At 49.0% G+C, this 24,581-nt stretch overlaps 14 protein-coding genes across 22 annotated transcripts; 8 read left to right on the top strand and 6 right to left on the bottom strand.

Annotated features, from left to right (window-relative positions):
• The first annotated feature begins 44 nt into the window (after positions 1-44).
• On the top strand, positions 45-969 carry CG42497 (uncharacterized protein). The gene is made up of 3 exons (NM_001169771.2): positions 45-112; positions 184-546; positions 710-969. Exons 1-2 carry the CDS (start codon positions 75-77, stop codon positions 341-343), a joined length of 198 nt encoding a protein of 65 aa, NP_001163242.1. The 5' UTR covers positions 45-74; the 3' UTR covers positions 344-546; positions 710-969.
• Positions 45-969, top strand: Tim10 (Translocase of inner membrane 10). 2 transcript variants are annotated; one of them, NM_137762.4, is made up of 3 exons: positions 45-112; positions 184-546; positions 710-969. In NM_137762.4, the coding sequence occupies exons 2-3, from the start codon at positions 396-398 to the stop codon at positions 835-837; spliced, it is 279 nt and encodes a 92-aa protein (NP_611606.1). In that variant the 5' UTR covers positions 45-112; positions 184-395; the 3' UTR covers positions 838-969. The 2 variants fall into 2 exon arrangements, with proteins under 2 accessions (NP_611606.1, NP_726104.1); NM_166474.3 differs by having other exon boundaries at positions 45-546.
• On the bottom strand, positions 931-2,411 carry CG10307 (uncharacterized protein). Of its 2 annotated transcripts, none has more exons than NM_137761.3 (3): positions 1,962-2,411; positions 1,316-1,900; positions 931-1,257 (listed from the first exon to the last, which is right to left on the bottom strand). In NM_137761.3, the coding sequence occupies exons 1-3, from the start codon at positions 2,139-2,141 to the stop codon at positions 997-999; spliced, it is 1,026 nt and encodes a 341-aa protein (NP_611605.1). In that variant the 5' UTR covers positions 2,142-2,411; the 3' UTR covers positions 931-996. The 2 variants fall into 2 exon arrangements, with proteins under 2 accessions (NP_611605.1, NP_001286690.1); NM_001299761.1 differs by having other exon boundaries at positions 1,962-2,226.
• Positions 2,412-2,638: 227 nt separating this feature from the next.
• Positions 2,639-3,281, top strand: BaraC (Baramicin C). The gene is made up of 2 exons (NM_166473.2): positions 2,639-2,725; positions 2,794-3,281. The coding sequence occupies exons 1-2, from the start codon at positions 2,674-2,676 to the stop codon at positions 3,078-3,080; spliced, it is 339 nt and encodes a 112-aa protein (NP_726103.1). The 5' UTR covers positions 2,639-2,673; the 3' UTR covers positions 3,081-3,281.
• Positions 3,282-3,541: 260 nt separating this feature from the next.
• On the top strand, positions 3,542-4,992 carry Tbp (TATA binding protein). Its single transcript, NM_079081.4, has 2 exons — positions 3,542-4,514; positions 4,579-4,992. Exons 1-2 carry the CDS (start codon positions 3,732-3,734, stop codon positions 4,855-4,857), a joined length of 1,062 nt encoding a protein of 353 aa, NP_523805.1. The 5' UTR covers positions 3,542-3,731; the 3' UTR covers positions 4,858-4,992.
• eIF3k (eukaryotic translation initiation factor 3 subunit k) lies at positions 4,983-5,901 on the bottom strand. Its single transcript, NM_137760.3, has 2 exons — positions 5,738-5,901; positions 4,983-5,671 (listed from the first exon to the last, which is right to left on the bottom strand). Exons 1-2 carry the CDS (start codon positions 5,806-5,808, stop codon positions 5,074-5,076), a joined length of 669 nt encoding a protein of 222 aa, NP_611604.1. The 5' UTR covers positions 5,809-5,901; the 3' UTR covers positions 4,983-5,073.
• Positions 5,902-6,183: 282 nt separating this feature from the next.
• Positions 6,184-16,283, bottom strand: stum (stumble). 3 transcript variants are annotated; one of them, NM_137759.5, is made up of 10 exons: positions 15,882-16,283; positions 13,858-14,854; positions 13,328-13,795; positions 10,669-13,259; positions 10,053-10,608; positions 7,159-7,803; positions 6,994-7,099; positions 6,805-6,931; positions 6,548-6,742; positions 6,184-6,483 (listed from the first exon to the last, which is right to left on the bottom strand). In NM_137759.5, exons 2-10 carry the CDS (start codon positions 14,667-14,669, stop codon positions 6,371-6,373), a joined length of 5,613 nt encoding a protein of 1,870 aa, NP_611603.3. In that variant the 5' UTR covers positions 14,670-14,854; positions 15,882-16,283; the 3' UTR covers positions 6,184-6,370. The 3 variants fall into 3 exon arrangements, with proteins under 3 accessions (NP_611603.3, NP_001261125.2, NP_001303359.1); NM_001274196.2 differs by lacking the exon at positions 15,882-16,283 and having other exon boundaries at positions 13,858-15,110; NM_001316430.1 differs by lacking the exons at positions 10,053-10,608; positions 10,669-13,259; positions 13,328-13,795; positions 13,858-14,854; positions 15,882-16,283 and adding an exon at positions 8,724-8,948.
• A 2,055-nt stretch (positions 16,284-18,338) lies between these two features.
• CG15676 (uncharacterized protein) lies at positions 18,339-19,484 on the bottom strand. 2 transcript variants are annotated; one of them, NM_001299760.1, is made up of 1 exon: positions 18,339-19,484. In NM_001299760.1, the coding sequence occupies exon 1, from the start codon at positions 19,453-19,455 to the stop codon at positions 18,907-18,909; it is 549 nt and encodes a 182-aa protein (NP_001286689.1). In that variant the 5' UTR covers positions 19,456-19,484; the 3' UTR covers positions 18,339-18,906. The 2 variants fall into 2 exon arrangements, with proteins under 2 accessions (NP_001286689.1, NP_611602.3); NM_137758.3 differs by having other exon boundaries at positions 18,841-19,484.
• Positions 19,485-19,590: 106 nt separating this feature from the next.
• Positions 19,591-21,032, bottom strand: NC2alpha (Negative Cofactor 2alpha). The gene is made up of 2 exons (NM_137757.3): positions 20,896-21,032; positions 19,591-20,688 (listed from the first exon to the last, which is right to left on the bottom strand). The coding sequence occupies exons 1-2, from the start codon at positions 20,935-20,937 to the stop codon at positions 19,705-19,707; spliced, it is 1,026 nt and encodes a 341-aa protein (NP_611601.2). The 5' UTR covers positions 20,938-21,032; the 3' UTR covers positions 19,591-19,704.
• A 235-nt stretch (positions 21,033-21,267) lies between these two features.
• On the top strand, positions 21,268-23,643 carry CG42379 (uncharacterized protein). 2 transcript variants are annotated; one of them, NM_001144262.2, is made up of 3 exons: positions 21,268-21,429; positions 21,491-21,647; positions 21,704-23,643. In NM_001144262.2, exon 3 carries the CDS (start codon positions 21,713-21,715, stop codon positions 21,965-21,967), a length of 255 nt encoding a protein of 84 aa, NP_001137734.1. In that variant the 5' UTR covers positions 21,268-21,429; positions 21,491-21,647; positions 21,704-21,712; the 3' UTR covers positions 21,968-23,643. The 2 variants fall into 2 exon arrangements, with proteins under 2 accessions (NP_001137734.1, NP_001137735.1); NM_001144263.2 differs by having other exon boundaries at positions 21,268-21,647.
• CG42380 (uncharacterized protein) lies at positions 21,268-23,643 on the top strand. Of its 2 annotated transcripts, NM_001144264.2 has the most exons (3): positions 21,268-21,429; positions 21,491-21,647; positions 21,704-23,643. In NM_001144264.2, exon 3 carries the CDS (start codon positions 21,976-21,978, stop codon positions 22,171-22,173), a length of 198 nt encoding a protein of 65 aa, NP_001137736.1. In that variant the 5' UTR covers positions 21,268-21,429; positions 21,491-21,647; positions 21,704-21,975; the 3' UTR covers positions 22,174-23,643. The 2 variants fall into 2 exon arrangements, with proteins under 2 accessions (NP_001137736.1, NP_001137737.1); NM_001144265.2 differs by having other exon boundaries at positions 21,268-21,647.
• On the top strand, positions 21,268-23,643 carry CG42381 (uncharacterized protein). The gene is made up of 3 exons (NM_001144261.2): positions 21,268-21,429; positions 21,491-21,647; positions 21,704-23,643. Exons 1-3 carry the CDS (start codon positions 21,366-21,368, stop codon positions 21,711-21,713), a joined length of 231 nt encoding a protein of 76 aa, NP_001137733.1. The 5' UTR covers positions 21,268-21,365; the 3' UTR covers positions 21,714-23,643.
• Positions 21,268-23,643, top strand: PIG-M (Phosphatidylinositol glycan anchor biosynthesis class M). Of its 2 annotated transcripts, NM_137756.4 has the most exons (3): positions 21,268-21,429; positions 21,491-21,647; positions 21,704-23,643. In NM_137756.4, the coding sequence occupies exon 3, from the start codon at positions 22,196-22,198 to the stop codon at positions 23,594-23,596; it is 1,401 nt and encodes a 466-aa protein (NP_611600.1). In that variant the 5' UTR covers positions 21,268-21,429; positions 21,491-21,647; positions 21,704-22,195; the 3' UTR covers positions 23,597-23,643. The 2 variants fall into 2 exon arrangements, with proteins under 2 accessions (NP_611600.1, NP_726100.1); NM_166470.3 differs by having other exon boundaries at positions 21,268-21,647.
• On the bottom strand, positions 23,590-24,497 carry CG42365 (uncharacterized protein). The gene has a single exon (NM_166469.2). The coding sequence runs from the start codon at positions 24,310-24,312 to the stop codon at positions 23,686-23,688; it is 627 nt and encodes a 208-aa protein (NP_726099.1). The 5' UTR covers positions 24,313-24,497; the 3' UTR covers positions 23,590-23,685.
• Positions 24,498-24,581: the final 84 nt, after the last annotated feature.

Genomic DNA, 24,581 nt, shown 5'->3' with positions numbered 1-24,581 from the left:
CACGTGCCAGTGATAAAAAATCCCGCACACCTTCCAACGGAACGCGTTAGTGTGTCGTTTTTTCGTAGCAGGCTATGTCGTTGGGCAACGCAGGGCGAATCGCTGTCTGTTGGTTTGTAGAAAAATCGTTTTTAGTTACACACACTTAGCTTTACTACATGGTGTTTGAAAATCCCGAAACAGGACTGTTTTGACCGTGGGTGGCGTCTACGCATTTGTGCTGTCAAAGAGATCCGTTGAGAACCGGCGTTACGAGAGCATGCGAGTGCGTGAGCGCATGAGGAAGGCAAACCAAGGGGATTACGACTCAAGCGCAGCATCGGACAGGCGATTCGATTACTAAGCGGCAGCATCCAGTACCTAAAACCCATCAGTAACACACCCACACCCACACAATGGCATTGCCCCAGATCAGCACCGCAGACCAGGCCAAGCTGCAGCTGATGCAGGAAATGGAGATCGAAATGATGTCCGATTTATATAACCGCATGACGAACGCTTGCCACAAAAAGTGCATTCCGCCGCGCTACTCCGAGTCGGAGTTGGGTGAGTACCATAGCCATATAGAATGCTGTATCTAGTTCGCAGCTCTTTCTATGACAATCACTTCAGGTTTCTCTTTGATTCGATTGATGAAATTTAAATAGAAATCTTGAAACTTGTACCACAATTCTACACTTGTAATTTTAATGCTTTCCGCACCCTACAGGCAAAGGCGAGATGGTGTGCATCGATCGCTGTGTGGCCAAATATCTGGACATTCACGAGAAGATCGGCAAGAAGCTGACGGCCATGTCCATGCAGGACGAGGAGCTGATGAAGAAGATGTCTAGTTAACCTGGCACCCATTAACCCACATTTCCGCTTAACCAATGTGCATTTTTGAAGCGCTACGATTGTTAGAGGTACATGTACAAAACACCCCGTTGTAGAGAATAAACCACAGATTTATGTGTGCTACATAATATCAGACCTCGTTGACACAGATTAATGCATTCAAAAGGTGGTGACAAAGCGCGACATTTCCGGCAGCATGACACTCAGATCCTCGATGTTGTTCTCCAGCGCACTCTCGTCCGTTGTGTCCAGTTCGCTGGTCCGCACGCTGTTCGCCCAGTCGGAGGAGTCTAGATCCTGTCCTGCTCCTCGCGCCTGATCCTCCTGCTGTTCCTGGGCGTTGAGGCTAGCTCGACTGGCGAGACCATCGCAAATATTGGCGGGATCTGACGGCAGCTCCACATAAAGGTTCGTCTGGCGCTGTAAAATTCAGAGAAATTCAACAAAAAGAAACACAAAGGTTAATTTGGAGCTTCACCAAAGCCATTAGCTGTAGATCGCGGTGCAGGCTGATGGGATTCTTGGACAGGTTGAGCATGTGAAGAGTCCGCAACTCCTCCAGTTGTGACCGCGTGGGCATCTCGTCAATACAATTTTCGTTGAGAAAAGCAAACCGCAGCTTCTGCATGGCCATCAGCATCCTGGGCAGCCGTCGCAATCGATTCCCCTTAAGATTCAGATGCACCAAATTTCCCAGCAACGCCATGGTCAGTGGCACTTCGCTGAGTTCGCAGCCCTCGGCTGTTAGCCAACGCAGGGAGGACAGAGCGCCTATGGCATCGGGCAACTTCTTCAAGGGATTTCCCCGTACGCCCAGCGTCTCGAGGTGTTCACAGTTACGAATTTCGTTGGGCAGCTCCAGGAGCCCAGTATTATTGCACCAGAACGTCTCCAGCTGAGTGAGGTATCCCAGTTCGGGTGGCAAACTACTAATGTTATTGCAGCTGATGTTGAGAAACTTCAGCCGGACCAAACGACAGATGCAGAGCGGGAATTCGTCCAGTTTATTGTAGTCCAACGTGAGGACCTGAAGTCGCATCAAACTACCAATGGAGGATGGAATCTGTGAGTCAAGGGATTGTGAGTCTATTATTTCATTGGCTATCTTGTGCACCAGGTGCCACCTTTGTTAGCTTGTTTTGGTTGAGGAACAGCTTCATCAGCGTCTCGCACTTCTCTATGATGCCCGGAACGTCGGAGATTTGGTAGTGGGACAGATTCAGGGAGAATGCCTTTTTGTATATGGCATCCTCGCAATTGGCCAGCACGTAGTTGTTGCGGAAAAACTGACAAACCTTCTCCATGTCGCCCTTATTAAGTGTTTACTTCTGCAGCACTTGAATTTGGTTGTCTTGGGTTCCAAACTATTTCACACTCTTTGGAAAACCTACTCTGTTTTTGGCGCTAGTAGCTTAGTTTTCAGGCCTTGTCTTTTGTAGTTTCGAACTGTCGCCCGATTTGCGCGTTTTTTCGTTTGTTTTGAGTGCATGTTATATAACGATTCTCGGAGTCTATATATGCACAAAAATCTCTATTTGCTGCACTCTCTTTTGCCTGCCTTCTCTTCCCAAGCTGATGAACTAAAATTAAAAATTTCATTTCCTGGGTAAAGGCATGCGCAAAATGCTAGATATTGGCAATAGGGTAGTTCTATTTTAAAATTGGTACATTGTCGCTTGTAATGTTTGTCGCACAAGGAAAGCTCAACATTTGACATTACCCATTCTCAGCTGCTAATTGGCAAAAAGCTCGTCTTTCTATCGGTTTATATAAATAGATTGTAAATTACCGAGCCGCTCTCAGTTGAAATTGAGCTCAGTGACTGGAAACTGCATCATGAGATCGTGTACTTTACTTGTTTTCATAGTGAGCACGCTGTTGTTTGCCGGTAAGTCAAGTGTGGGAACCACTAGAACCGCCACATCCATTCAACACTCTCTCTCTATTTTTCTCCAGTGACAAATGCGCAGCAGAATTATGATGGAAGAAATGGTCCCCATGAGTTCGGCACACCTGGAAACGGCATTTACATACGGGGTCAGAACGAAGGACCCTACACAGTGCCCGAAATGGGAGGAACGTTCCAAAACTCACCCTCAAGTGGGCAGCATTCCTACACCGATGAGCACGGAAATACTTACACCCATTCCTCAACGGCAACTGTCACAAGTTTGGCCTATTCAACCTTCGGTTTCAGCATGGGCGGCGTTCTCATTTTTCTAATTAGTTTAATAACCATTTAATTGCACTTTCCAAGTGCAAAAGTTCCAATTAATTAATTTTTAACACATCGTTTTTCAGTTCACGCCCACGAAAATCTATTGCTGAAACTGCATAGATGAGAATAACCATTTTCCTTCTAAGTATTATGCACTATTATTTATTCGCTATTTCTTTTGTTCACCTTATACACAAATTATTTAGCTATTAAACAGAAGTACAACAAAGTATACTTGATTCTTTTGAAAAGTGCGCCATTTTAGTTATCGATTGGCAACAACGTAAGGGAGAGATTTAACGTATAAGAAATATTTGAAACGTTGAAGTGTGATTTTTAACTAAACATTAAAATACAATCAAAGATAATTATTGTTATAATTATTTTCATACATATTTTCAATGAAATACTTAAATGCTAAGAACGTAACGATAAACGTAAGACCCAGCCAGCTATCGATAGTTGCGGCAAAATGCAGCGCTGACTTTGCCATTCTCACAAAACGAGCCACAGGTACAACGACGAACGCGGTTGCATTACATTATTATTATTATTACTATTAAATTAATTTCCCGCTCTGTGGGTATGCAATTAAAACCCAAAGTTGAGCCCGTTCAGCAATCTTGAATTGAGTCACTGAAAAATTCACCGGAGTCCACAATAAACCATCTGTAAGATGGACCAAATGCTAAGCCCCAACTTCTCGATTCCGAGCATCGGAACGCCGCTCCACCAGATGGAAGCGGACCAGCAGATAGTGGCCAATCCTGTGTACCATCCTCCGGCTGTATCGCAGCCGGATTCGTTGATGCCGGCACCCGGTTCCAGTTCCGTGCAGCACCAGCAGCAGCAACAGCAGTCGGACGCCAGTGGGGGATCAGGTCTCTTTGGCCACGAACCATCGCTCCCGCTGGCGCACAAACAAATGCAGAGTTACCAGCCATCGGCCTCCTATCAGCAGCAGCAGCAGCAACAGCAGCTCCAGAGTCAGGCGCCCGGCGGCGGTGGGAGCACTCCGCAGTCCATGATGCAGCCGCAGACGCCGCAGAGCATGATGGCCCACATGATGCCCATGAGTGAGCGGAGTGTGGGCGGTTCGGGGGCCGGAGGTGGCGGAGATGCCCTGAGCAACATCCACCAGACGATGGGCCCCTCCACGCCGATGACACCAGCCACACCAGGTTCCGCTGATCCCGGTATTGTGCCACAACTTCAGAACATCGTGTCCACGGTTAATCTGTGCTGCAAACTGGACCTCAAGAAAATAGCATTGCATGCGAGAAACGCCGAGTACAATCCTAAGCGATTTGCGGCTGTGATTATGCGAATCCGAGAGCCCCGGACCACCGCCCTTATTTTCAGCTCCGGCAAGATGGTGTGCACAGGGGCAAAGAGTGAGGACGACTCCAGACTGGCAGCGAGAAAGTATGCGCGCATCATCCAAAAGCTCGGTTTCCCTGTAAGACAAGACTTTACATTTCCTTTCTCTTCCCGGCGAATCTCTAACGCTTTCTCTCCCGCAGGCAAAGTTCCTCGACTTTAAGATTCAAAACATGGTCGGCTCCTGCGATGTCAAGTTCCCCATACGCTTGGAAGGCCTGGTGCTGACCCATTGCAACTTCAGCAGCTACGAGCCTGAGCTATTTCCCGGCTTAATCTATCGTATGGTGCGACCTCGAATCGTGCTCCTCATCTTCGTGTCCGGAAAGGTGGTGCTCACTGGAGCAAAGGTGCGGCAGGAGATCTACGATGCCTTCGACAAGATATTCCCCATTTTAAAGAAGTTCAAGAAGCAGTCATAAATAGGATAGCGCTTTATTAGTTCTGTACGTGTACGTTTTAAGGTCGGTAGTTCTGGAAGTCTGATCATATGAGTGGGAGCAGCCTGGCGAGCAGCTCCGATCGAGAATAAACCACAAAGTAATTTAGCTGTACGGACAGGCTTTTATTATTATTTTTTTTCCGTTAATTACTATTCGTAAAAATTTAGACAAGGACTATGAACGCGAATGAGGTTCCTACAGGCACTGGGCCATCAGGGCGCCCACGTTGTCGAACTCGATCTTCTCCGTAATGTTCTTCGTCTTGATTTTGTCGTCCTGCATGGCCACGATGACGAGTCCCTGGCCCTGGTTCTTCCAGCCATTGCGCTTGATCCAGCTCTCCAGCGTCGAGTCCTCGATGCCGCCGAGCAGCTCCTTAAGCAGGTCCTTGCGAATTGTCTGGAATGTGGTGCCCACCACATGCGAGACGAACTTGCGAATTGAATCGTGGAAGCCGGTGATGTGGCGGAACATGTTGCGGTTCACCTCGGCCCGCTGCCAGAAGAGGGTGAAGTCCGCCCGCTCCAGTATGTCGGCGAGGTCGATGATTGTCTGCACATTCTCGTCCTTCATCTGCTGGGGCAGCAGCAGGCACTTGGCCATCACGAAATCCGTGTGCGGCAGGCTGGTCAGTGACTTCAGCAGAATGGTGTACGTGATGTCGAAGTTCAGCATGTGCGGGTTGAACTGGTACAGTTTCAGCACGGCCAGGTTGGCCTCCAGGTCGTAGGTGTTGTTCTTAGCCTGATCCTGCACATAGGACTCCAGTGTTTTCAGATGATCTGGGTTGTAGCTGCGGCAAAAGCGAGGTTATGTTTTTACTAAGCATCATAACTGAGTGAATTTGTGCAGTTCTTACCGCTCGATGCAGCCCAGCATCTCCTGGATGGTCTGGCTCTGGCCGTTTTCCATTTTCACGAGGTGCGACATTTTCTACGGCTAATTTGTATGAAATTCGCAAGTTGACGTCGTGTTTTTTATTTTAATAAAGAAAGATTCGGTGTGACCGCAGTGCTGAACTCGCATTTGCCGATGCAAACAAACGGAATGCGGTCACATTGTGTGGGAATCTGCAAGGGGTATTCCTGAATTCCATTTCAAAATTCCCGTTACGCGAAGAAAATATTCGAATTTACAAACTAGTTTATTTTAAAGTTCGAATAACTCGCATTTCACTTTTGCTGGGTATTTAACCACTTTACTTACCTTACGTCTTGGGTTGCTCAAACATTCTGAAATCTTATAGAATCTCAAAAATTGTTTTTCTGCGCAACAAATAAAGTCCAATAAATAAAACACATATTTAAGTGGAAGTTTAATGATTTTAATACATATACACGTATGTATCTCATGTTTAAGGGAAGTTCCGTTCCGTTTTGCTTAACCTGGAAGTTCATGTGGAAGTGCATGTCTTGTGTAATCTACATGTTTTGTACAAAAGTATGTACACAATGGTATAAAAAGCAACTTAGTTGTAACCGGGATCGGAGGACTATGTCTTGTCCGCCTCGGCGACGCCGTTTTTCCCAGCCTCCGCCAGTTGCGCCTGGCGTTGCTCCTCCTCCAGCTCCAAACGCTCCACCTTTTTGATTTTGCTCAATTTCTCTGTAAGTGCAACATGAATGGGTAATGAGTGGCTGCAATTTAAAATGAGACACTTTTTCCTTACTTGCACATCTAAGCATTATGGTGCCCCACCAAATGGACCAGCCCCATCCCACGAAGCAGAAGAGCACGCAGAAGAACTGCGATACGGCCACGATAATGTTGATGATGAATGATCCGATCCTTGCACGAGCGCTGTCGAACTGCGAGAAACGCGGAATGCCCACGCAGAGGCAAAATAGTCCGGAGAGCAGGGTTCCTGGTTTACGAAATCATAAGGCATAAGCAGGGATGCAGGGATATAACCACTTATCAACCCACCTAGTCCTGGGAAAACCACATTGCAGAAGGCACAGAACCAGGCTAAATACAGCGGCAGTACGGGAATAGCTCCCTTCATCTTGGACGAGTACTCCACCAGGTCCACGTGTAGCTTCTTCCGCGTATCCTGATGACAGAAAAAGGATCTTCAAATCTATTTTGATATAAACAAACTAATGGAGCACTTGCCTCACTGGGTGGCGGCGCCCTAATGCTCTGTCTCCTAGCGTTGGACTCGCGGCGCTTCCTCTTGCGACAGCAGAGCAACATCAGCCAGAAGCGCTTGCAGCAGCCCCTACAAGTAGTGGAGTATTAGTACAACTAAGCTCGAAAGTCGTTCCAAACTAGACTGACTCCTTAACTTGGTCATTCCCTGCATCGGTTGCCGCTGACATGGCTGCCTCCGAGGCGCCTTCCACCACCGAGGACTCGGTGGGCTTGATGCCCAGCTCGGGGTCCTGATCCCGCCAGGAGACGGTGCTGCCCTTCTTGTTGGGTCGACTGCCTCGACGACATGGTATGCAGAAGCAGCACTGTTTCATCTCCGTCTCGTCGCCGGTGGTGGGATCCACCCTGTTCACCGATCGACAGCAGAACACCTTGCTCAGACAGAGGCCGCACTTGCCTCGTGTCCTTGGTCCCGTGCTCATGTTAGCCGCCTGGTTCGTCCGCTTGGACACTTCCTCCTGATGTGCTTCGTGCTCCTCGATGGCTGGTTTCTTGCGACAGCTCCGGCAGCAGCTGGACTTTAGCCAATCCGATATCTTCTTGCGCTTCGGCTTGGTCTCGTCAATCACTTGGACATTGGTGGCCGTGGTGGCACTACTGTTGCCGCTCCACAGGACAGGCTGATCCTCGGCGGATTCGTTTCGCTCACGGCGCCGGCAGCAACGAGAGCAGCGGGATCGGCGGCAGGGCATGAACAGCTTGGAGCAGCATCCGCACAGACCGCCCTTCTTGACATTATCCTTGTCCTCAAGGAACTCCTGACTGCTGCTCCTGATTGAAAGGAAAGGAGAGGGAAGGGGGAAATACAATTAAGGCTTAAATTAAGGAAACTGTCGTGTTAGTTTCTACGCGGACTTTAAATGTGTATTATTGATAAACCTTCTTGCTTTTAAAGCACCAAAGTATTCGAGAGAGTCCTTCAATTTCTTTAAGTCCGATTATGACTTGGTGTAAAGTAATTTGCCCACCCATTGTCCTTGGCTATCAGGCGACCGGATATAGGCTTTTATGGCTACGAGGATTGGCCAAGTGCCAGGCGGGCGGAAGTGCTATATGATTGGAAAGTTCAAGTTTGTGGGATAGTCCTGAATCACTTCCGCACTTCGCTGGCGTGAAATATAATAATCACCTTCGGAAGTGAATTACCATTAGCGTGGGCCTACGGATGGCGCATGTGTTGTTTATCTAGTATCTCAAAGTTATGAATAATGCAGTTGCAGCAGTTAGTTAGTAGCGTGTAATGCTAAATCTGTGGCTTTTGAACTTTCATCCGGGCATAATGAAGTTTCGTTTTCGGGTCGATTTCGAGTATGCCAGCCCAACAAAATGTGTCACGAGAGTTTTGCTTACACAATTTCTATATGGGTCCATGCCCGCAGCTCAAGAAGAAGTTCACGTGTATATAATATATATATATATATATATATGTGCCTGAACAAGCAGGCCAGTAATTCCGTTGTGCACGAGCCAACGACCAAACGCAATTTGGAGGTCGGCAATTTATTTGACCCGCTCCGGTCGAAATTCAAACAAAACTGCGAGACAGTCGAAATGAATGGAGCAAGTTTTCCGCACATTCTTGAAGTCGGAATCGGAGTGCCCGAAATGCCGCCAGAAGGTCAGTGCGTTTATTTACCCGCTGCCAGATGACAAGCAGCGATAAGTTATAATTGAATCTCGTGGCTAATTACCTAAAGAAGTACTTGTCGCCATCGATGAAGGGATCCTGGGCCAGATCCACCGTGTAAATGACCCCGTTATTCGGCGTTCCGTTCAGCATTTCGAATTGGCAAAAATTAACTGAATTGTTATTTCGTATTAATTGCTGGGAAAATCATCGACTGGCGAGGACTTTTCCAACTTTCCGAACTGGAATTTCCCAGCGAGTGAGTTGCTGCGGTTGGCGCGATTGTCCGGCCCGAACTGATTTGTTATTGCGGCAAGAAACTTAAGCCGTGTTGCGAAAATACTTTTCTCCTGTTTTCCGCGCACGCTATACCGTACAGTGTTGCCTGGCCAACAGTGGACCATCGTCCGATGGGGCAAATTGAATTCGATCCAGGGAAATCCCCACTGTAACTGTTCGGCCAGAGGGTTTTCTTGTGGGTCTCGCATGGCTGGAAAACAATGCAGTGAAGGACATCGTTACCTTCGCCGACTGCGACGGCGATTGGGAGGACTTCGCGACCTGCCGACGAACGGATTTCCTCAAAGGCGGTCCCATCGTGTGGGTCCCGGGCCAAGGGTCTTGGCCAACCCACTCCATCGCGCGCGCCTTCTCCCTTTGAAATTTATTGACGCACTTATGAGTGGCTTGACGGACCTGTGCCAGCAGCAGCGTCTAGGGCACGGAACTCCTGCCCACACGGCGGGCACGGCACTGTAAAGTTTTATGTATCATAGTTGTTGGCTGGCCCGAACCCCTCGCCACCGGGGTTTCCTGTATGTAAATTGGCTGGCCAAGCGCTGTAAGCCTTGGATGGTGCTTTATGTGGTGACCCTAGGGCCGAGGCAAAATGTTAGTATAGCTAGCTAGTCAAGTTCTAGTCGAAATGTTTCATGTTCTAGCTGAATGGAAAACGGTGAGATTCGACGGAACTTTGACTGATGAATATTCATAATGGTCATAGCGAACATGGGGAATTTAGTAGTTCTTTGTTGTGCGAGTCCTTTGGTGACAAAGATAGAACGATAAGCAAACTCAAGGGTTCCAGCAAGGTATATCATACTTTTTTGCTCATATATGTAAGGGCTACTCAAAGGTTGGTACTTCAATGTTCTCAGGGGGACACATGCTCTTGGTATAAGATTGCATATAATTGCATATATCTTGATAAACTTATCTAATGGGTTTTAAGTATTTAGGTTGGAGTTTAAGATCTAACTGAAGCTTAGGTAAATTAATCAACAACATTGTAACCCATGGAAAAGGCATATCTAAAAGCCATCTAAGCAAAGGGTTTTAAGGAATATGCACAGAGATTTCCTATTCCTCAGATTCCCACTCCCTGTTTACTCACTTTGCCAGACCGCCGCTTCCCGCCGTGGATCCTCCCTGTCCGTCCGGCGATCGCCGCTTGGCGTCCACTTTGAAGTCCGCTCCACTCTCGGGCGTGGGCATAACATTACCAACCAGCTCGGATTCGGAAGCGTCTAGGGCCGTTGGAAGATCAGAGCTTTCGCACTCCACCTCGGGCACGCTGGCTATTCGCTCGGCGGAGCTTTCATTGGGATGCAAAACCGAGACAGAGGCTTCGATGGGTTGGGTGGGTGGAAACGGTGACTTGGGCAGCTCCCCCGAACTCTGAGGAGCAATGCTGCCGTCGGCTGTGCCCGTCCGGGAGGCGGATTCACCCGGCCTGGCCATCGTGGTACCCGAACTGGGCGTTGGCGAGGGATCAGCGGCAAGGTCGTTCTCCAGACTTTTCAGATCGGTGAGATTTTCGCTGATGGTCTTATGGATCTCGTCGGTGGCCTCAGTTACGGTCTTTTGAATGTTCTCCAGAGTTTTCTGCGACTTTTCCAGAATAGCAGCAGCATCATTGGACATGGGTTGCGAGCTGGCTCCCACTGTTTCTGTAAGGGAAAGATGAAAGATGGTCTAATTTATCCTTGTAAGCAATTGTAAAAACCCACCTTCTTTTTCTGTAGCATGTTCCTGTACGGTGGCCACCTTTCGGTTTTGAGGAGAATCTGATCGCACCTTGGTGCTCTTGTTGCTCAGCAGGCTCATCCTGGAGCTCATTCGCACCAGTTTCGACATATTGGCGCCGCCAGCACCTTTACCTCCTGGCGTTGAGGGCACGGTAACCTCACTGGTAACCGCAGGAACCGCTTCCACCGCCTGCAGAACTGCATTGCCAACCTGAGCCGCCAAAGGAGGAATTCCTCCAACGGGATCGGTTCCATTTGTCCCTTTCTCTAAAGTTATGCCATGGGTTTTTGTGGTGGCTGGTTTCTTGGCCTCCGATGTTGTTCCCCCAGGTGGTTTAGTTTTTGTGACTTGGGATTTACTGGATTTTACTGAAGACTCGGTTTCTTTACCATTGCTCTTGGAGGCCACAGACTTCCCAGTCTCCTTTCCCTTCTCCACTTTTGCATCCTTTGTGGAAATCGCCTTGCTGGCTGGCTTTTTTGCATTTGTGGTTGGTCTACCATTTACAGGAGTTTTGTTTGCATTCTTCACTGGTGGTTTCATCAAGGATTCCGTCTTGGTCTTTGGTTTGGCACTTGCAGCGATCTTCGGCTTCGCTTTGGGGCTTCCTTTAGCGGTTACCCCTTTTCCAACTTTGTTGCTCTTGGGCGTAGATCCCATCGCTTTGGGTTTCTCCGGCGATTTCGATCTCTTCTTGGACGAAGACGGCGGGGATTTGGAGGCAACTTTAGTCGATCTGGTGGGAATGCGCGAGCGGGAGTTCCTTCGAGATAGAATCTCTGGAGGCTCGGGCTTACCCCGACTAGAAACTCTTCGGTTTTGACCAACGGCATCGGGACTGATTGATTTCCGGCGACCCATCATAGCACTGGCTGGACTCAAGGAGATGGACTTTCGGCGACTGGGTGTTGTGGCACGCATGCTCCTGTTCCTGGCCATGGTAGCGGGTGAAATGCTGGACGACCGCAGCGAGGAAGAGTTGATGCTCAGTCGCGAGTTTGCACGTGAGTTTCCCCGCGAGTTGGACACATCGAAACGGGAACTGGGCCTATCCGCCCGGGAACTAGATCTCTCAGCGCGTGAGCTGGATCTTTCCAAGCGTGAATTGGGCCGATCCATTCGGGAACCGATCTGATCCAATCGGGAACCAGGCCTAGAAGGTGGGCCCCTGGATGCCGACCTCGAGTCTCCAGGTCTTCCACTCTCCCTCGAGGACGTTCTGCTGGGATGCATGGATCTGGAAGGGGATCGACTGCCGGCATTCATGGTTCTGGAAGGGGACCTAGTAATGCTAGCCCGCGAGCTTCGTCCAGAGGCAGGGATTCCAAAGTCTTTGGGTGGCGAACTGGAGCGTGAGTCTGGACTTTTGCGAACCGGTATGCGGGACACCGAGTCCCGTCGCGTGGAAACCTCGGATGGGGTATCCACCGCATCGGCCATCAGCGAGGATCTGTGGTTTGGACTCTGTGCCGAACTGCTGTCCTTATTTGGGGTTCCAATTATGGGTGACAGAGTGCTCGGCTTGGCGATCTTTCCGTGCCTGCTCAACGGCTTGGGCTCCTGATCCCTCTGATAGATGGACTGCCTTCGCTGTCCAAAGCTTGGTATCCTGTTGGGTATCCTATTCGGACTTAGAGCCTGCACAGATTTCCGACGCATTCTGGACAGTGTCTGAGCTGCTGGCAGTGTGGAGAGCGTTGGTCGGCGGAAACTGAAATCCGAGGTGGTGGCGGTGACGCTGCTCAGGTTGGAACTTCTTCGATCCGAGACCGTTTGCGTGGAACTGCGACGCTCCGGTGAGGTCGAGCTGGAGCGACGTCTTGCCTGGTTGGGAGTGCCATCGAAGGAGGGTCGGCTCAGGTCATCCAAACTGCACCAGTTGGAACGCGGCGGGTTGTGGGTGAGCGACTCCTCCTTGTTAATGATCTTCAGGAGACCGCGTTGCCTTCGCGTGGGATTCAGATTTGGCTTCAGTGGTCGCGGCAGTGCTCCGGGCGGAAAAACAGCAGGTTCCGGCCTACTCAGATCCATGGTGGATCCGTAGTGCAGGCGGGGAATGGAGCTGCGATGCTGATCGTTTATCAGGGGCAGTGTTTCCATGCTCTTGATCTTTTGGCCATAGGGCAAGCTGCGGATGGGATCCCTGCCAATGGAACCCCTTCTTATTTGGGCTCTTGGCGTGAAGGTGTCGATGGAGGAGGTCAGCGAGTCCCGCTGCTGGAGAATGCCCTTCTGCGGAATGGCCAGCTTGCTGCGACTGTGGCGTCCACTCATATTGAACTGAACCGATGGGCGTGGCGAGTCATCCGTGGTCTGGTGGACGAGGTGACTGGTGTAACCCAGCGCGGAGGGCAGCTCAGGCAGTCGCGGCTCTGAGCCAAAGATCGATCTCCGTCGAGGACTGATCTGAGGCCTGCCGGCCGGCGATGAGGTAGTCGTCGATGTCGACTGAATGGAGGCGTGTCTTCCTCTGGTGGGAGCTTGTTGTGGAGGCCGAGGAGCAGAAGAAGCTGCCTGTCCCGTGGAAAGTATCGTGAAAGCAGTCTTTTTGTGTGGACGAGGTTGCTCCACTCTAGAGGGGACAGAAAAACTTGAATATATGTATTATCTTTATGGATATTTTCCACAGGATAACCTTACCTATAATCTCCGCCCATAGGTATTGAATCCCTGATGATAACTGGGGACATTTCCCGCTTTAAGCTATGTTCAGGCTCCACACTGCGGCTGTCATCCTGCTCCGTCAAGTCAGTTCTACGGAAAGGGGGCGGGTCTGCCGGTGGAGGTGGCATTCTATAGTCCTCCAGCGACTGCCTCTGGCTACCTCTCTCCAGACCCAACTGTTCCTCCAGATATTGCTTCGGTGAGAGTACAACGTCCCTGCTAACGGGCCTGCTTTGGTTGGGTGCCACTCGCTCCTCTCCGCCGCTGCTCGAGCTGTTCATGTCCTGGATCATGGTGGCCAGTGGGGAGAGAGGTCCTTCATCCTGCTTCATCGACATAATCATTTTGGAGCTGGGCCGCAATCGTGGGATGCGTGTGAACTCTGGAAAGTGCTGTGGCGCCGGACGGAACCAATCCCTTCCCGAATAGGAGTCACTGAGTAATCTAAGAGGAGGTAATCACGAAGGATTAGTTTGGATAATATATTGGTGTATTCAAATACCAACCCCCTGTGGTCCTCCGTCGTGATGCTGGACACACTCAACTTGGCGGGCGCTTGGCTAGGAGTCCTCGTCGGCTCATCTTCCTCATCATCGAAAGACATTCTCTGACCGACTACGGTGTACTCCTCGACCTCGTTCTCCAAATCATAAACGTCCGGCTTGTTCAGAATGTCATCGGGGGCCAGGAGCCGATAGTTAGGTGAGCCCAGTTGCTCTGAACTGGAGCCACCGCTCGAGTTGGGCAGAATCTGGATGTCGGGTGGCTGGAGATAAGGCAGTAGGGATCCTCGGGGAGTCCTCGAGTACGGGACACTCGGAAAGATGCGTTCCCTGGCCGCAGGAATAAGTGCGTTCAGCGCCATGGCGGCCACCAGCGCATCCTCCTCGGAGCTGGGCAGTTCCACAGACCCATTTCGCAACGTCTCAAATGCTGCTGTTCCGAAGTAATCATCCGGCTGCAGAGGCGGTGGAACCGGATCCCCAAAGAGGCTACTATACGGCTGGGCATCCGACTCCGAGGGCTGGCGCACAAAGCTCTGATTGGAGGCGAACGTGGAGGGTGCCATCGATTGGGCGGAGAGAATGGAGCGGGTGGTATGGGTGCGATAGCTATAATCAACCGGGATGATGGCCGGCTGGAACGCGGACTCGCCTCCAGTGGATCTGGGTCGTGGTATTGGGTTCGTACTTGGACGTATGTTCAGATTCGGTGTCAGATTCGGGTTCGGTGGCGGCGTCTGTGCGGCTGAGGCTGATGGCATGGGCATCGGGGATGGGGATGGCGATGATGATGAGTACGAGAGGGTCTGCTGCATGGCTTGACATGGGTGCTAACCGATCTTCGGCCCTCATGCATTCACTATGATTTCCTATCCATTGTTGCAGCGTTTTTGCGAAATTCAGTCGTGGTTGCAGTAGTTGGAAGCCGATTTCCACGCAGGACACTCCGCGTTCGTCCTTCGCTTTAGTTTAAGTGCCACAAAACCAATGACGCCAGGAGCTGTTTATTCGAAGCAACAGAATGTATTTAAAAATCACTCACAACACCCATGTGCGCACATCTTTTGATTCCACAGACAGACGACCAGCGAGACCTTCCGGCCCTCTTGCAATGTCAGAGAGACGTACACGCGACGCCTTCACCGGCGGAGAACGGATAACGGAACGAGGAGCACGGAGCACGGAGTAGGCAGTCCCAAAAACCGGAGAGCGAAACTGAAGGGCTGCCGGTTTCATTGCCAATTCGCAGTGATGGAAAAGGGTATTGAGTATGTTTACCTGGGCGAATTTTTAAAAATAATAATAAAAGTAATTTCTGTCTTCATACCAAGTAACTTTTTTCAAATATCCTAAATTTTTAATAGCTTGAGTAAAGTAATTTAAATTCATCAGCAATTAAAAAAAAGTAATTAGGTACAACTGCCCGGATACGTCCGCTTCCATCACTGGTTGTGGCAAAAATAGTAGAGTAATTATTACTGCACGGCTTTATTTTCTAATGCCATTTCACTCCACATTCAACTATAAATAGCTGCGTGCGAGGCGCTGATAAAGCCGCCCCGAAACCAAACCGATTTGAAATCGGAATCGTTATGGTATGCCATGCACCTGCTGCTATATGCGAATCCGAGTCGGACTCCCAACTCCCAAACGCTTGTCTTGGCGCTAACGAGAGCATAACTTGATGAGGAGGCCTCAAAGGCTTGAATGGGGGGAATGGGGATGGGGATTTGCTTTTGGGCGGATGGCTTCGGCTTGGCTGGCTGCACCGGCGTTGCATGTTGCAAATTGCCGCATTAGTGACTGCACTTGAAGTCGAACGACCCGGCAGATGTGGAAGCCAGCGGGCTGAGACTATCCTATCACCAGAAGAAGGCGATGGTTTAATTGGAGCTGTGCGGCTGGGTACGCAGATATTTTAGCGAAATGACGTAGCCCATGAAGGTTTTGGGGGGGAAGGTGGAGGAAAGGTGTGAATGAATGGCCTTTGTTCGCATTGATTTTCCTCTGCCTAATATTTAACCTACATTTTATGGCCCGCCGCTCGAATTTCGGTGACACACTTTGGGCCAAAAGGAAGTGACTTGGCCGGCTCCTTTTCGTTCCTTTCGTTTTGTTTTGGCCATGACGCGTTTTGGGGGAGTTGGCCGGCTCCCAGGCGGCTTAAGCTTCCTATTTGCGAATTGGTTTTTTAATCGCTTGCCGCATTACACGCAGTTTTCTTGCATCTCATTAACGCTCGGTCACACTTGAATAACGAATTTTAATACCTGCCACGTCCACACTGACTGTGTTAGTTTGGTCCTGGAGCGCATTATATAATTTACATTTGGGTTTTAAGTTTAGTCTAATTCGGAAATAGAATGTATTTGCTGAAAAGCCGCAACAAATAATGGAAACGCGACGAAACGTGGCCGCTGCCTAACTTAAACTGATGGCCGACCAGCGGTAAGTGAGCAAAATGGAGGCCTTCAAGAGAAATATTGCCTACACTTCAAATCCAAAACAGCACACAATGCCCCCCCCCCCCACACACACACACACTCGGTGCCCCAACAGTTTGCACACGCAGACCCGCTGAGATATCGAGACTGGCGAACTGAAAAGCCGAAAAGAAAAGGCGACCGGGGGCGCCAATTCGCCGCGACTTTTCCGCGAGTTTTCCGCATTTCGCCGCCTAGCGAGGCGGCTGCATTAGCCGTTTGCATGTCGTTGTGTTCATCTGTGCGGCGTGTGCTTCTTTCTCAGCTCTTTCTGCCTCTTAGACAACTTTTGATTGCTTCCCCCAGTTTCCCCCGGCTGGCTGTGACACCTGTTGGTATGTCTGTGGCACGCGATGTTCCAACACTTTTGTACTTCTACGCCGCACTGCCTGCCACCGAGAAGCTCAGTCAGCTAATTTTTCATACTTTTCGGGATGCCTCATAACTTTAATGCCACTTGTATCTATTGAATGCACGCATGTATTTCAATGAACACTTTCGCTCATTTCACTTTAATGCAGTTTTATGGAGTTGGAGATTGCACATAAGAGCTCTGATTGAACGTAATGATAGGTATTAATAAAAACTTTCCTTTACTGTGTTCAAAAAAATCAGTTTAAAATACGCCTATTGATTTAGTATTGAAAGTAAATATATCCTTATTTTAAGTGTTTGAATATTTTATCCGCTAGAATGTCAAAAAATAGTTATGCGTCGCCCAAAAATTAGGATCACTTAATCACTGTGTGAAAGGTGTCTCTGCCCATAAATATTGCAAAAGGCTTCGGCAGAAGGACGCTTTTCCTGCACTCGACTGAGTGAGTATAAGACCCTCGGCGAGTACACTGCACTTTCCTTGGCTTTGGAATAGGGTCAAAACCGCAACAAATTCCGCGTTGCCTTGTGCAGCGGCTAGGAGTCAACAACACTTGGCCCGCAGCTACGAACTCCTTGGCCAGCCGGGCACTGTTGCAACATCAAGACAACAACGGCAGTGGCAGCAATAACGCCTAAAGACAGGTATGTGTGCAAACACAGACCACCCAAACCAAAGCCACGAATCCCTCGGAACGGGGGGACTTTTAAGTGGCAGTGCCGGAGAAATCCTTGGCTAATGTCGTGTTAGCCCCCAAAAACCCGCCCCTTGTGGGGTCCAACTCGAACCCCCAGTGGAGTCACACGGAGTCACAAGTCGGGGAATTCCTAGAGACATCTACGAGTTAATTGTTTTGGGCTTTTTCACTACACAACCGAGTTGGAAGTTTTTAATGTTTGCGATATATCCGACGATTTCTATCCGATTTTAGGCAGTTTGGTTTTAATTTTTAATGCACCGTTACTTGTAGAGTTATTGTCATAAAAAAAAAGGTGAGAGATTTTCAAATAAAAAACTGAATACCCAAAAAATTCAACGCGCATTTGCATCGATCCGATGCACTGCACTCGCCGTTCGTAGAAAAACTAATCCGCCGTGGGCAAATACCTTCTTATACATCGTCCTGCGCCGTGGAGCTCCACGGCAACTGACCAGTCGGGTTTAGGTGAAGAAACCACCGAAGAAAGCCGAAGTCCACGTTTGGCCAGCCACACGGGTATACGTGGGTCAGTAAACCTACTTCCGGTTGACATAAATACGCCTTGGACATGAAAACTTGGCACTGGCGGCGCGCCGCAAGTTGTTTTTATTGTTTCTAACCTCTTTTTTTTTTGCGCCATGACTCAAGACAGGTGGACAGCGTGGAGTCCACGAGTGCAGGTGTGCAGATGCAGATCTGATTCCCCCAATTGAAGGGGCTTCGATTAGCCGAGCCCAAACTCTTTGGCGGATTCACTTGATCTGGTTGAGAGAGCGCAGCAATCTAATCTCGACTTTGGGCTTGGCTAATCAAAATTCGGGAATAGTGCTGACCCTAATCTAGTGTGCCAAGCCCATGGATGAAAATTCATATAATTCAAAACTGCACCTTTGCTCACTGGGAGCGGTTGGGTAATTTTATTCGCTTGCAATAAGATTTTCCCACGCGATATGTGGCTCATCTGCTGGTCAGTTTTGTCCTTTTGCCATATAATTTGGTATCCTTGGAAGGGAATGGAGTCTACATCATGGGTTGACCCACATCGGGCACAAATTAATATCAATTGTGGCTGGCAGATTGCGTGTGCGAATATGCGGAGGGCTGGAGTAACAGCTGGACGAAGGCATGGGCATGGGATTGAAAGGCATTCAATTGTAATTGGCTGTGACCGAGGATTACACAATGACTAAGCGGTGCTCCCTGGCGAAATTAAGTCATAATTATTATGATGTGTATAGGCTTGTAAATAGCCGAGCTCGGTAATAAAGGTCACATTTTGTAGGGCACAGTCTGGGATCCTACGGTCCCGATACTCTGACCTCTTTACCGGGCTGCTAATAATGTAATTGTAATGAATGAATTAGTGGGGAACTCCAAGGGAGAGCTGTACTTCGTTGGAAATTAAGGCATTTAGACAATAAAGACTTATTTAGAACGAATGTCTTTATAAGCAACTACAAGGTACTAGCAATTTTAAGGATGGTGGGATGCTTCTAGTTCTCCACTTCATGTTTATACAATACGGCTAGGTTCATCTCAATCGTGTTCACCTGATCCTGCAGATAGTCGATATCGTGCTCATGTTGCAATTGCTGCTTCACCAGGCTGGTGATGTCCTTTTTGATGAACTCCTCCGCCTCGGACAGCTCGAATTCCATTTGCAGAGATGCGCCCACTTGAAGGGTAACCTTTTGCACTGGCGGTATGCTCACCCATCTGAATACTCCCTGTGCGATTTGCACGAGGCTGTGAACTTCCTTGTCAGGATTGTCTATGAACCTCCTCACCAATTCCAAATTATTTTTGGCAGCCTCCAAACGGGTTAACACTGCTGTGAGGTCAGTCTCCAACTTGGCAGCCAGTTCGCTGTATTGCACATAGAAAAGGCGTTGCATCTTCAATGCCGCTGGAACAGTCGAATAGAACTCTGGCTTGGCGATGTAGCTGACGACATCGTCAACTAACTTGGCCTCTGGGATGGGCATAAATGACTTTCGGCCGCCCAGAGGCGGCTTTTTTATGGTGTCTATGAATGCAAACATTTTCAATAATTGTTGAACTTGTTTAGTACATCTAATTCAAAGATAAACTGATTTAATATCGTATGCAAATTAAACAGCATTATCTGCTAGAATGTATAAATTTTCTTTCTCTATTTAAAGTACTCCGCATTGCGTCAGCTTAAAATCCAGCATGGTCTTTATTTTGCAAAAAATGTTATTGTGATTTCTTAGACCTAGAGTACATATTAATGTATCAATAATTTAAAAGCGCATTCACATAGATCCTAATCAAATATTGTCATAGTCTTCGTCTAATTCGAAAACGGTTTCAGTGGGGGTCGCTGATGCCGCTGTGGCCTTTGGAATGATGGGAGCGCTGCTCTTTCCAGCCATTTGGTTCACATTATTGTTGTCCCCCGGCGTGGCCGCTGGTAATCCAATAGAGGCGGGGGGCACACCACTGCCAGGTGCTCCACCGGCCACGATATTCGTCAGATCGATATTGATCACCGGAGCAGCTATGTCGAAGTTAAAAGCTCCAGATCCGGCGCCCGATCCTGACCCAGAATCAGAGGCGTCCGGTGTGCACAGGTTCGCCGTCGGCATTTGCACGTGGCTGTAGTCGATCTTGACAATGGGCTTGTTGAGTTCGTAGTTGCAGATCGGGGCGGGTATGGCAGTATCGAGCTGCACCGACTGTTTCTTGAGGTGATTGGGCGGTCTGCCCCGTGGCGTGTAGGCCGGCATGGACCCGGAGCGGGCCAGCTTGGCGGGCAGGGTGGTGCTGGTGGTGGGAGTTTCCTGGGTGGAGTGCTGCGACTGAAACTGCCGCTTGGTGGCTGCGGCTCCTCCGCCCGATCCGGCTCCGTTGTTCAGACTCATGGAGCGCATGTAGGCAGCTGTGCCGTTCGCCTGCGAGCGCATTGACGTCGATGGCAGGCTAAGATCATATGGCGTGTCTGAATCTGGATACTGTTCCTCTGGCGAGCTGCGTAACACATCGTCCTCGTTGTAGGCGGCCTCCTCGGCCACACTGATGTCGGGTATGTTGCGGACCAGCTCCTTGAGGAAGTCAAAGCGTTTCTCGGATACGATACACTGCCTCATGTGCGATGGCGATAGCGTCTTGGCGTTGCGCGCATTCGTGATGCGCAGCGTCTTGGTCAGCAGCGACTCCACGAAGAGCTCCAGCGTGCGTGAGATGATAACAGGCACCGCCTGGGCCACCTTCCCGATTTCCTCGTCGCTTTGCATGATCTTCTTGATGCGACCCTGCAAGGAGTTTATGGTAATGGTTTGGAAACATTATAATCTCGCACCGGTTTGGTTTCTCCTCTACTTCTTTTGAGCCTCTGATTATGCGAGGCGTGTATGTACATATGTATGTACACATGCACGAAAACTGATAACCCATCTTCGGCGTTCACGGCCGCCAAATGGCTGGAGCTTTCCTGTCGCCAATCGGTGGTTTCAACTTACCGCCGGAAAGCGTGCGTTGTATTTTTTCTTTTTCGATGGCATTTTCCGATTTGTGAAGTAATCGTCAAGAGTCCTAGTGAAATAAAACAAATGTGTGTGTGTTTTTCACACAAGAACAGTTCCTTGGTGCCCAACTGTCGGCGTCGATGGGTGAATGGCAGTTGCTCTCGCAGCAGGCGGGGTATTCACAGGGAAGCAAAAGGTATTAATATCAAAATTTGAAAGATTAAAAATTTTTGTACATTATAAGAGATGTTATTTCTTTTTGTTGTTATTTATGTGATTGTTTTTTATTTTGCTTTGATGTATTAGGTTTCCTACACAGCTGACCGTCGCGCAGTCTGGCTACCTTGATCGTGCACTGTGAATGACTACAACCGCCAAGAAGAAGAAGAGTGCAGAACACTTCCAAGTACTTTTCACATATTGCAAGAGCGATTTAATATCGTAAGAATTCTGGGCAGGATTACATGTCTGACACTCGCAAGGATCCCTGCAAACCGAACGCCTGCCGCATACAAGCCTGTCTGACCAGTAAGCACCGCCGGTGACTCCATTTTCATGGTTATGTAAGCTGACTTGCACTCGGTTACAGAGAATCACTACCAGGAGGACAAGTGCTTGGATGTCCTTGAGGCAATGCGCCAGTGCTGTTTAAAGTGGCACAAGGAATCGCTTTGCTGCAGTGGAATCGATTTGGAGAAGACTTATCTACCAGACGCATCCAAGGAAAAGAACGCAACCGGCAAGTCGTGAGTTGTAGCCAACTTCTCTATTCCATATACACTATTATCAACTCGTTTTGCAGGAACAAATAATGTCCATACCGCAGTATAGGCCTCCGAAGGAAATTCAAGACTTGCTGGACCAAAAGGAGCAACAGCAAGCAAATCAGCGCAGGCGAACCGCTGTGCTACCCAAACGCACGTGGATTCAGCGAAATCCACGCCTGTTCCAGATCTCCTTCATCACAGGCTCACTTCTGATCTTCTTCTCCAAGCCCCTGTTTGACTGCTTTATCGCCGATCCCCTACCACCGCCGGAGAACAAAGTTCCGCCTCACAAGCGCTAAGCTAAGGCATGGAATCGGTGCGCAAAGCCAACCAAAGAATCCGCAACTATCCAGTTCTGCTAAGCAAGTGCGCGGACAAAGCCACTGCGTATGCGGTTTGCGTGTCGCGTGATCTAAACGTGCAGCACAAAATCTGCGACACCGAGTTCAAGGAGTTCCTAAGCTGTATCCGCAAGACCGCTTTGGAAATGAAGACCAAGCTTTAGACAAACGTAAACAATAAACACGATGACTCAAACAAAGGCTGCGACCACTGGATGGCAGCGACTGGGTCGCCGCATCCTTTACACTAGCTTTCGGACCCATCTACTAATATCCGCCCTGCTGCGAATAGCTTTAATTTGCTACGGACAATTACACGACAGTCAGTCCGCCGTGCCCTACACCGATATAGACTACAAGGTGGTGACTGATGGAGCCCGTCAAGTTCTGGCTGGGGACACACCCTTCGCCAGGCATACTTACCGATATAGCCCAATCATGGCATATCTGCAGACTTTTAACATCCTGCTTCATCCGGCGTGGGGTAAACTACTGTATGCGACATTCGATCTTCTCATCGCCACACTTATTTACCGTCTGGTGCACATGGAAATCAAGAGTCAGTACCAGAAGACCGTACAACACCTGCTTAGCAAGTTCAACAGGCCACGGGACTCGGACCAATCGCTGGATGCCCTGGATGAGCGAAGTCATCCAGAGAACTTGGCCCGCGCCTCTGCTTGCTTTTGGTTATACAACCCGCTGACGGCTGTAATATCCACACGTGGAAGCGGCGATTGCTTCTCAAGCTTCTTCGTGATACTAACTATATACCTGCTGTTAAAATCTGAGCACAATGTCACCAGGAGTTACTGGCTTATATTCGGAGCGGGCTTGGCTCACGGTCTAGTGATACACCTCCGTCTGTATCCGTTGCTATTCAGTTTGGCATACTATTTATCGCTATCAACGCGGCTGACACAAACTCCCCTCGACTTCCTGTGCCAAATCCTGCGGCCCAACAAGCAACAACTGTGCCTGATAAGTGGAACATTGATCAGCCTAGTGGCCTTCACTTGGACCTTCTACACAATGTACGGTTGGGAATATATATATGAAGCGTACCTGTACCACTTCGTACGCAAGGACCCGCGACACAACTTCTCGCTGCAGTTCCTTCTACAGTACCTGGGCAGTGCGTCGAGTGTGGCGGAACCTTCTGCGATCCTGAAGACTCTAGTGCTGGCTCCGCAGTTCCTGCTCATCCTCTACTTAAGCTTGAGCTTCGGTCAGTTCCGCCAGACGCTGCCATTCTGCATCTTTGCCGTGGCCTTTGTCATCGTCACCTATAACTCGGTGGTAACCTCTCAGTACTTCATTTGGTACTTGGCCATTCTGCCGCTCTGTTTGAACAACTTCAAGATGCTGTCGTGGAGAAGGTGCTTCGGTCTCCTGTTCCTCTGGCTGCTTGCCCAGGCGCTGTGGTTGCTGCCGGCCTATTTGCTGGAGTTCCACACATGGAACACCTTCTACTGGATTGGACTGCAAGGAGCCGTATTCTTCGCCACCAACGGATACATTTTGGAGCAGCTGTTGAGTCATTACGGGTTCACACAATTTAAGATAAGCTACAGAAAGTTACTGTAATCAAACAATCCGCAAAGCAGAGATTTAATATAAAAAATAAACACAAGATATCACAATTCGTACTGGCACTTAAAATCGAATGTAGTTAGTTAGCACTTCGTTGAGCTCAGAAACTTAATGTAATTAAATAGTCTTTCGTGCTCCTCGATACGCAAAGCGTAAACTCGATTAGATATACCCCAGACATCACTGCGTCCGACCATGTCAGTCTCGAAAACGTTGCCCAGCTTGTTCCACTGTACATCTGTGAACTTCTTTTGAACCCGACGGTACAGTGCTCGTGCACAGACTGTTTCCACGGATATATTATTGGTGTATATGAATTCCTTGCGATTCTCGTACAACTTCCTGGTGTGCGCGTAGTCGCTTCCCAGCTCCTTTTCAGTCGTGATGAACATGTGATAGACGCGCTTTCGACTCTCCGGCTTCTCGAGGCACAGGAAGCAAAGGTACTGTGTGCCGTCGGCTGGATTAAACTTCGGTGGAGCTGCAGGCGGAGCATTGGTCTTCAGTAGAATCCTGCTTAATATCGCTGGAAATGTGTGCGGATTCACTTTGGGTGCTTCCAAGACAGCCGGCGGCTTCTTTTTGCCCCTAATACGGGGTGTATTCCATTCTGACTTGACCCTTCCGGATATATTGAGCACAGGTGCCGCTGATGAATCACTTTTGTTTGCAGATACAGGTGCAGTACGTTCTTGAGCTTCAGATTCCATGGTTATAATTTTTAGAATTTTGTAATGTGTCCCTTTTAATGTTTATGCTAATACTGAGTTGTGTTGGTCAGAGGCCACTAGTTAAATAGATGGATTGTTTTGTAAAGATTCGAAATACTCAGCTATTTCACAACATAAAAGTTCACAAGCAAAGCACAATATTAGTGGTGAGCTTGATAATGAAAGTGTTCCAGAGAATGGCAACCATATGTTTATTGATTAGGGTGGACCTGCTGATGCAGGTCACAAATTTTTAAATCGAATAATAC

This window comes from Drosophila melanogaster, chromosome 2R, assembly GCF_000001215.4.
Source record: "Drosophila melanogaster chromosome 2R".
NCBI classification, from domain to species: Eukaryota; Metazoa; Arthropoda; class Insecta; order Diptera; family Drosophilidae; genus Drosophila; species Drosophila melanogaster.
The sequence above is the reverse complement of the archived record's forward strand: the minus strand, read 5'-3'. Positions and strand labels throughout refer to the sequence as shown.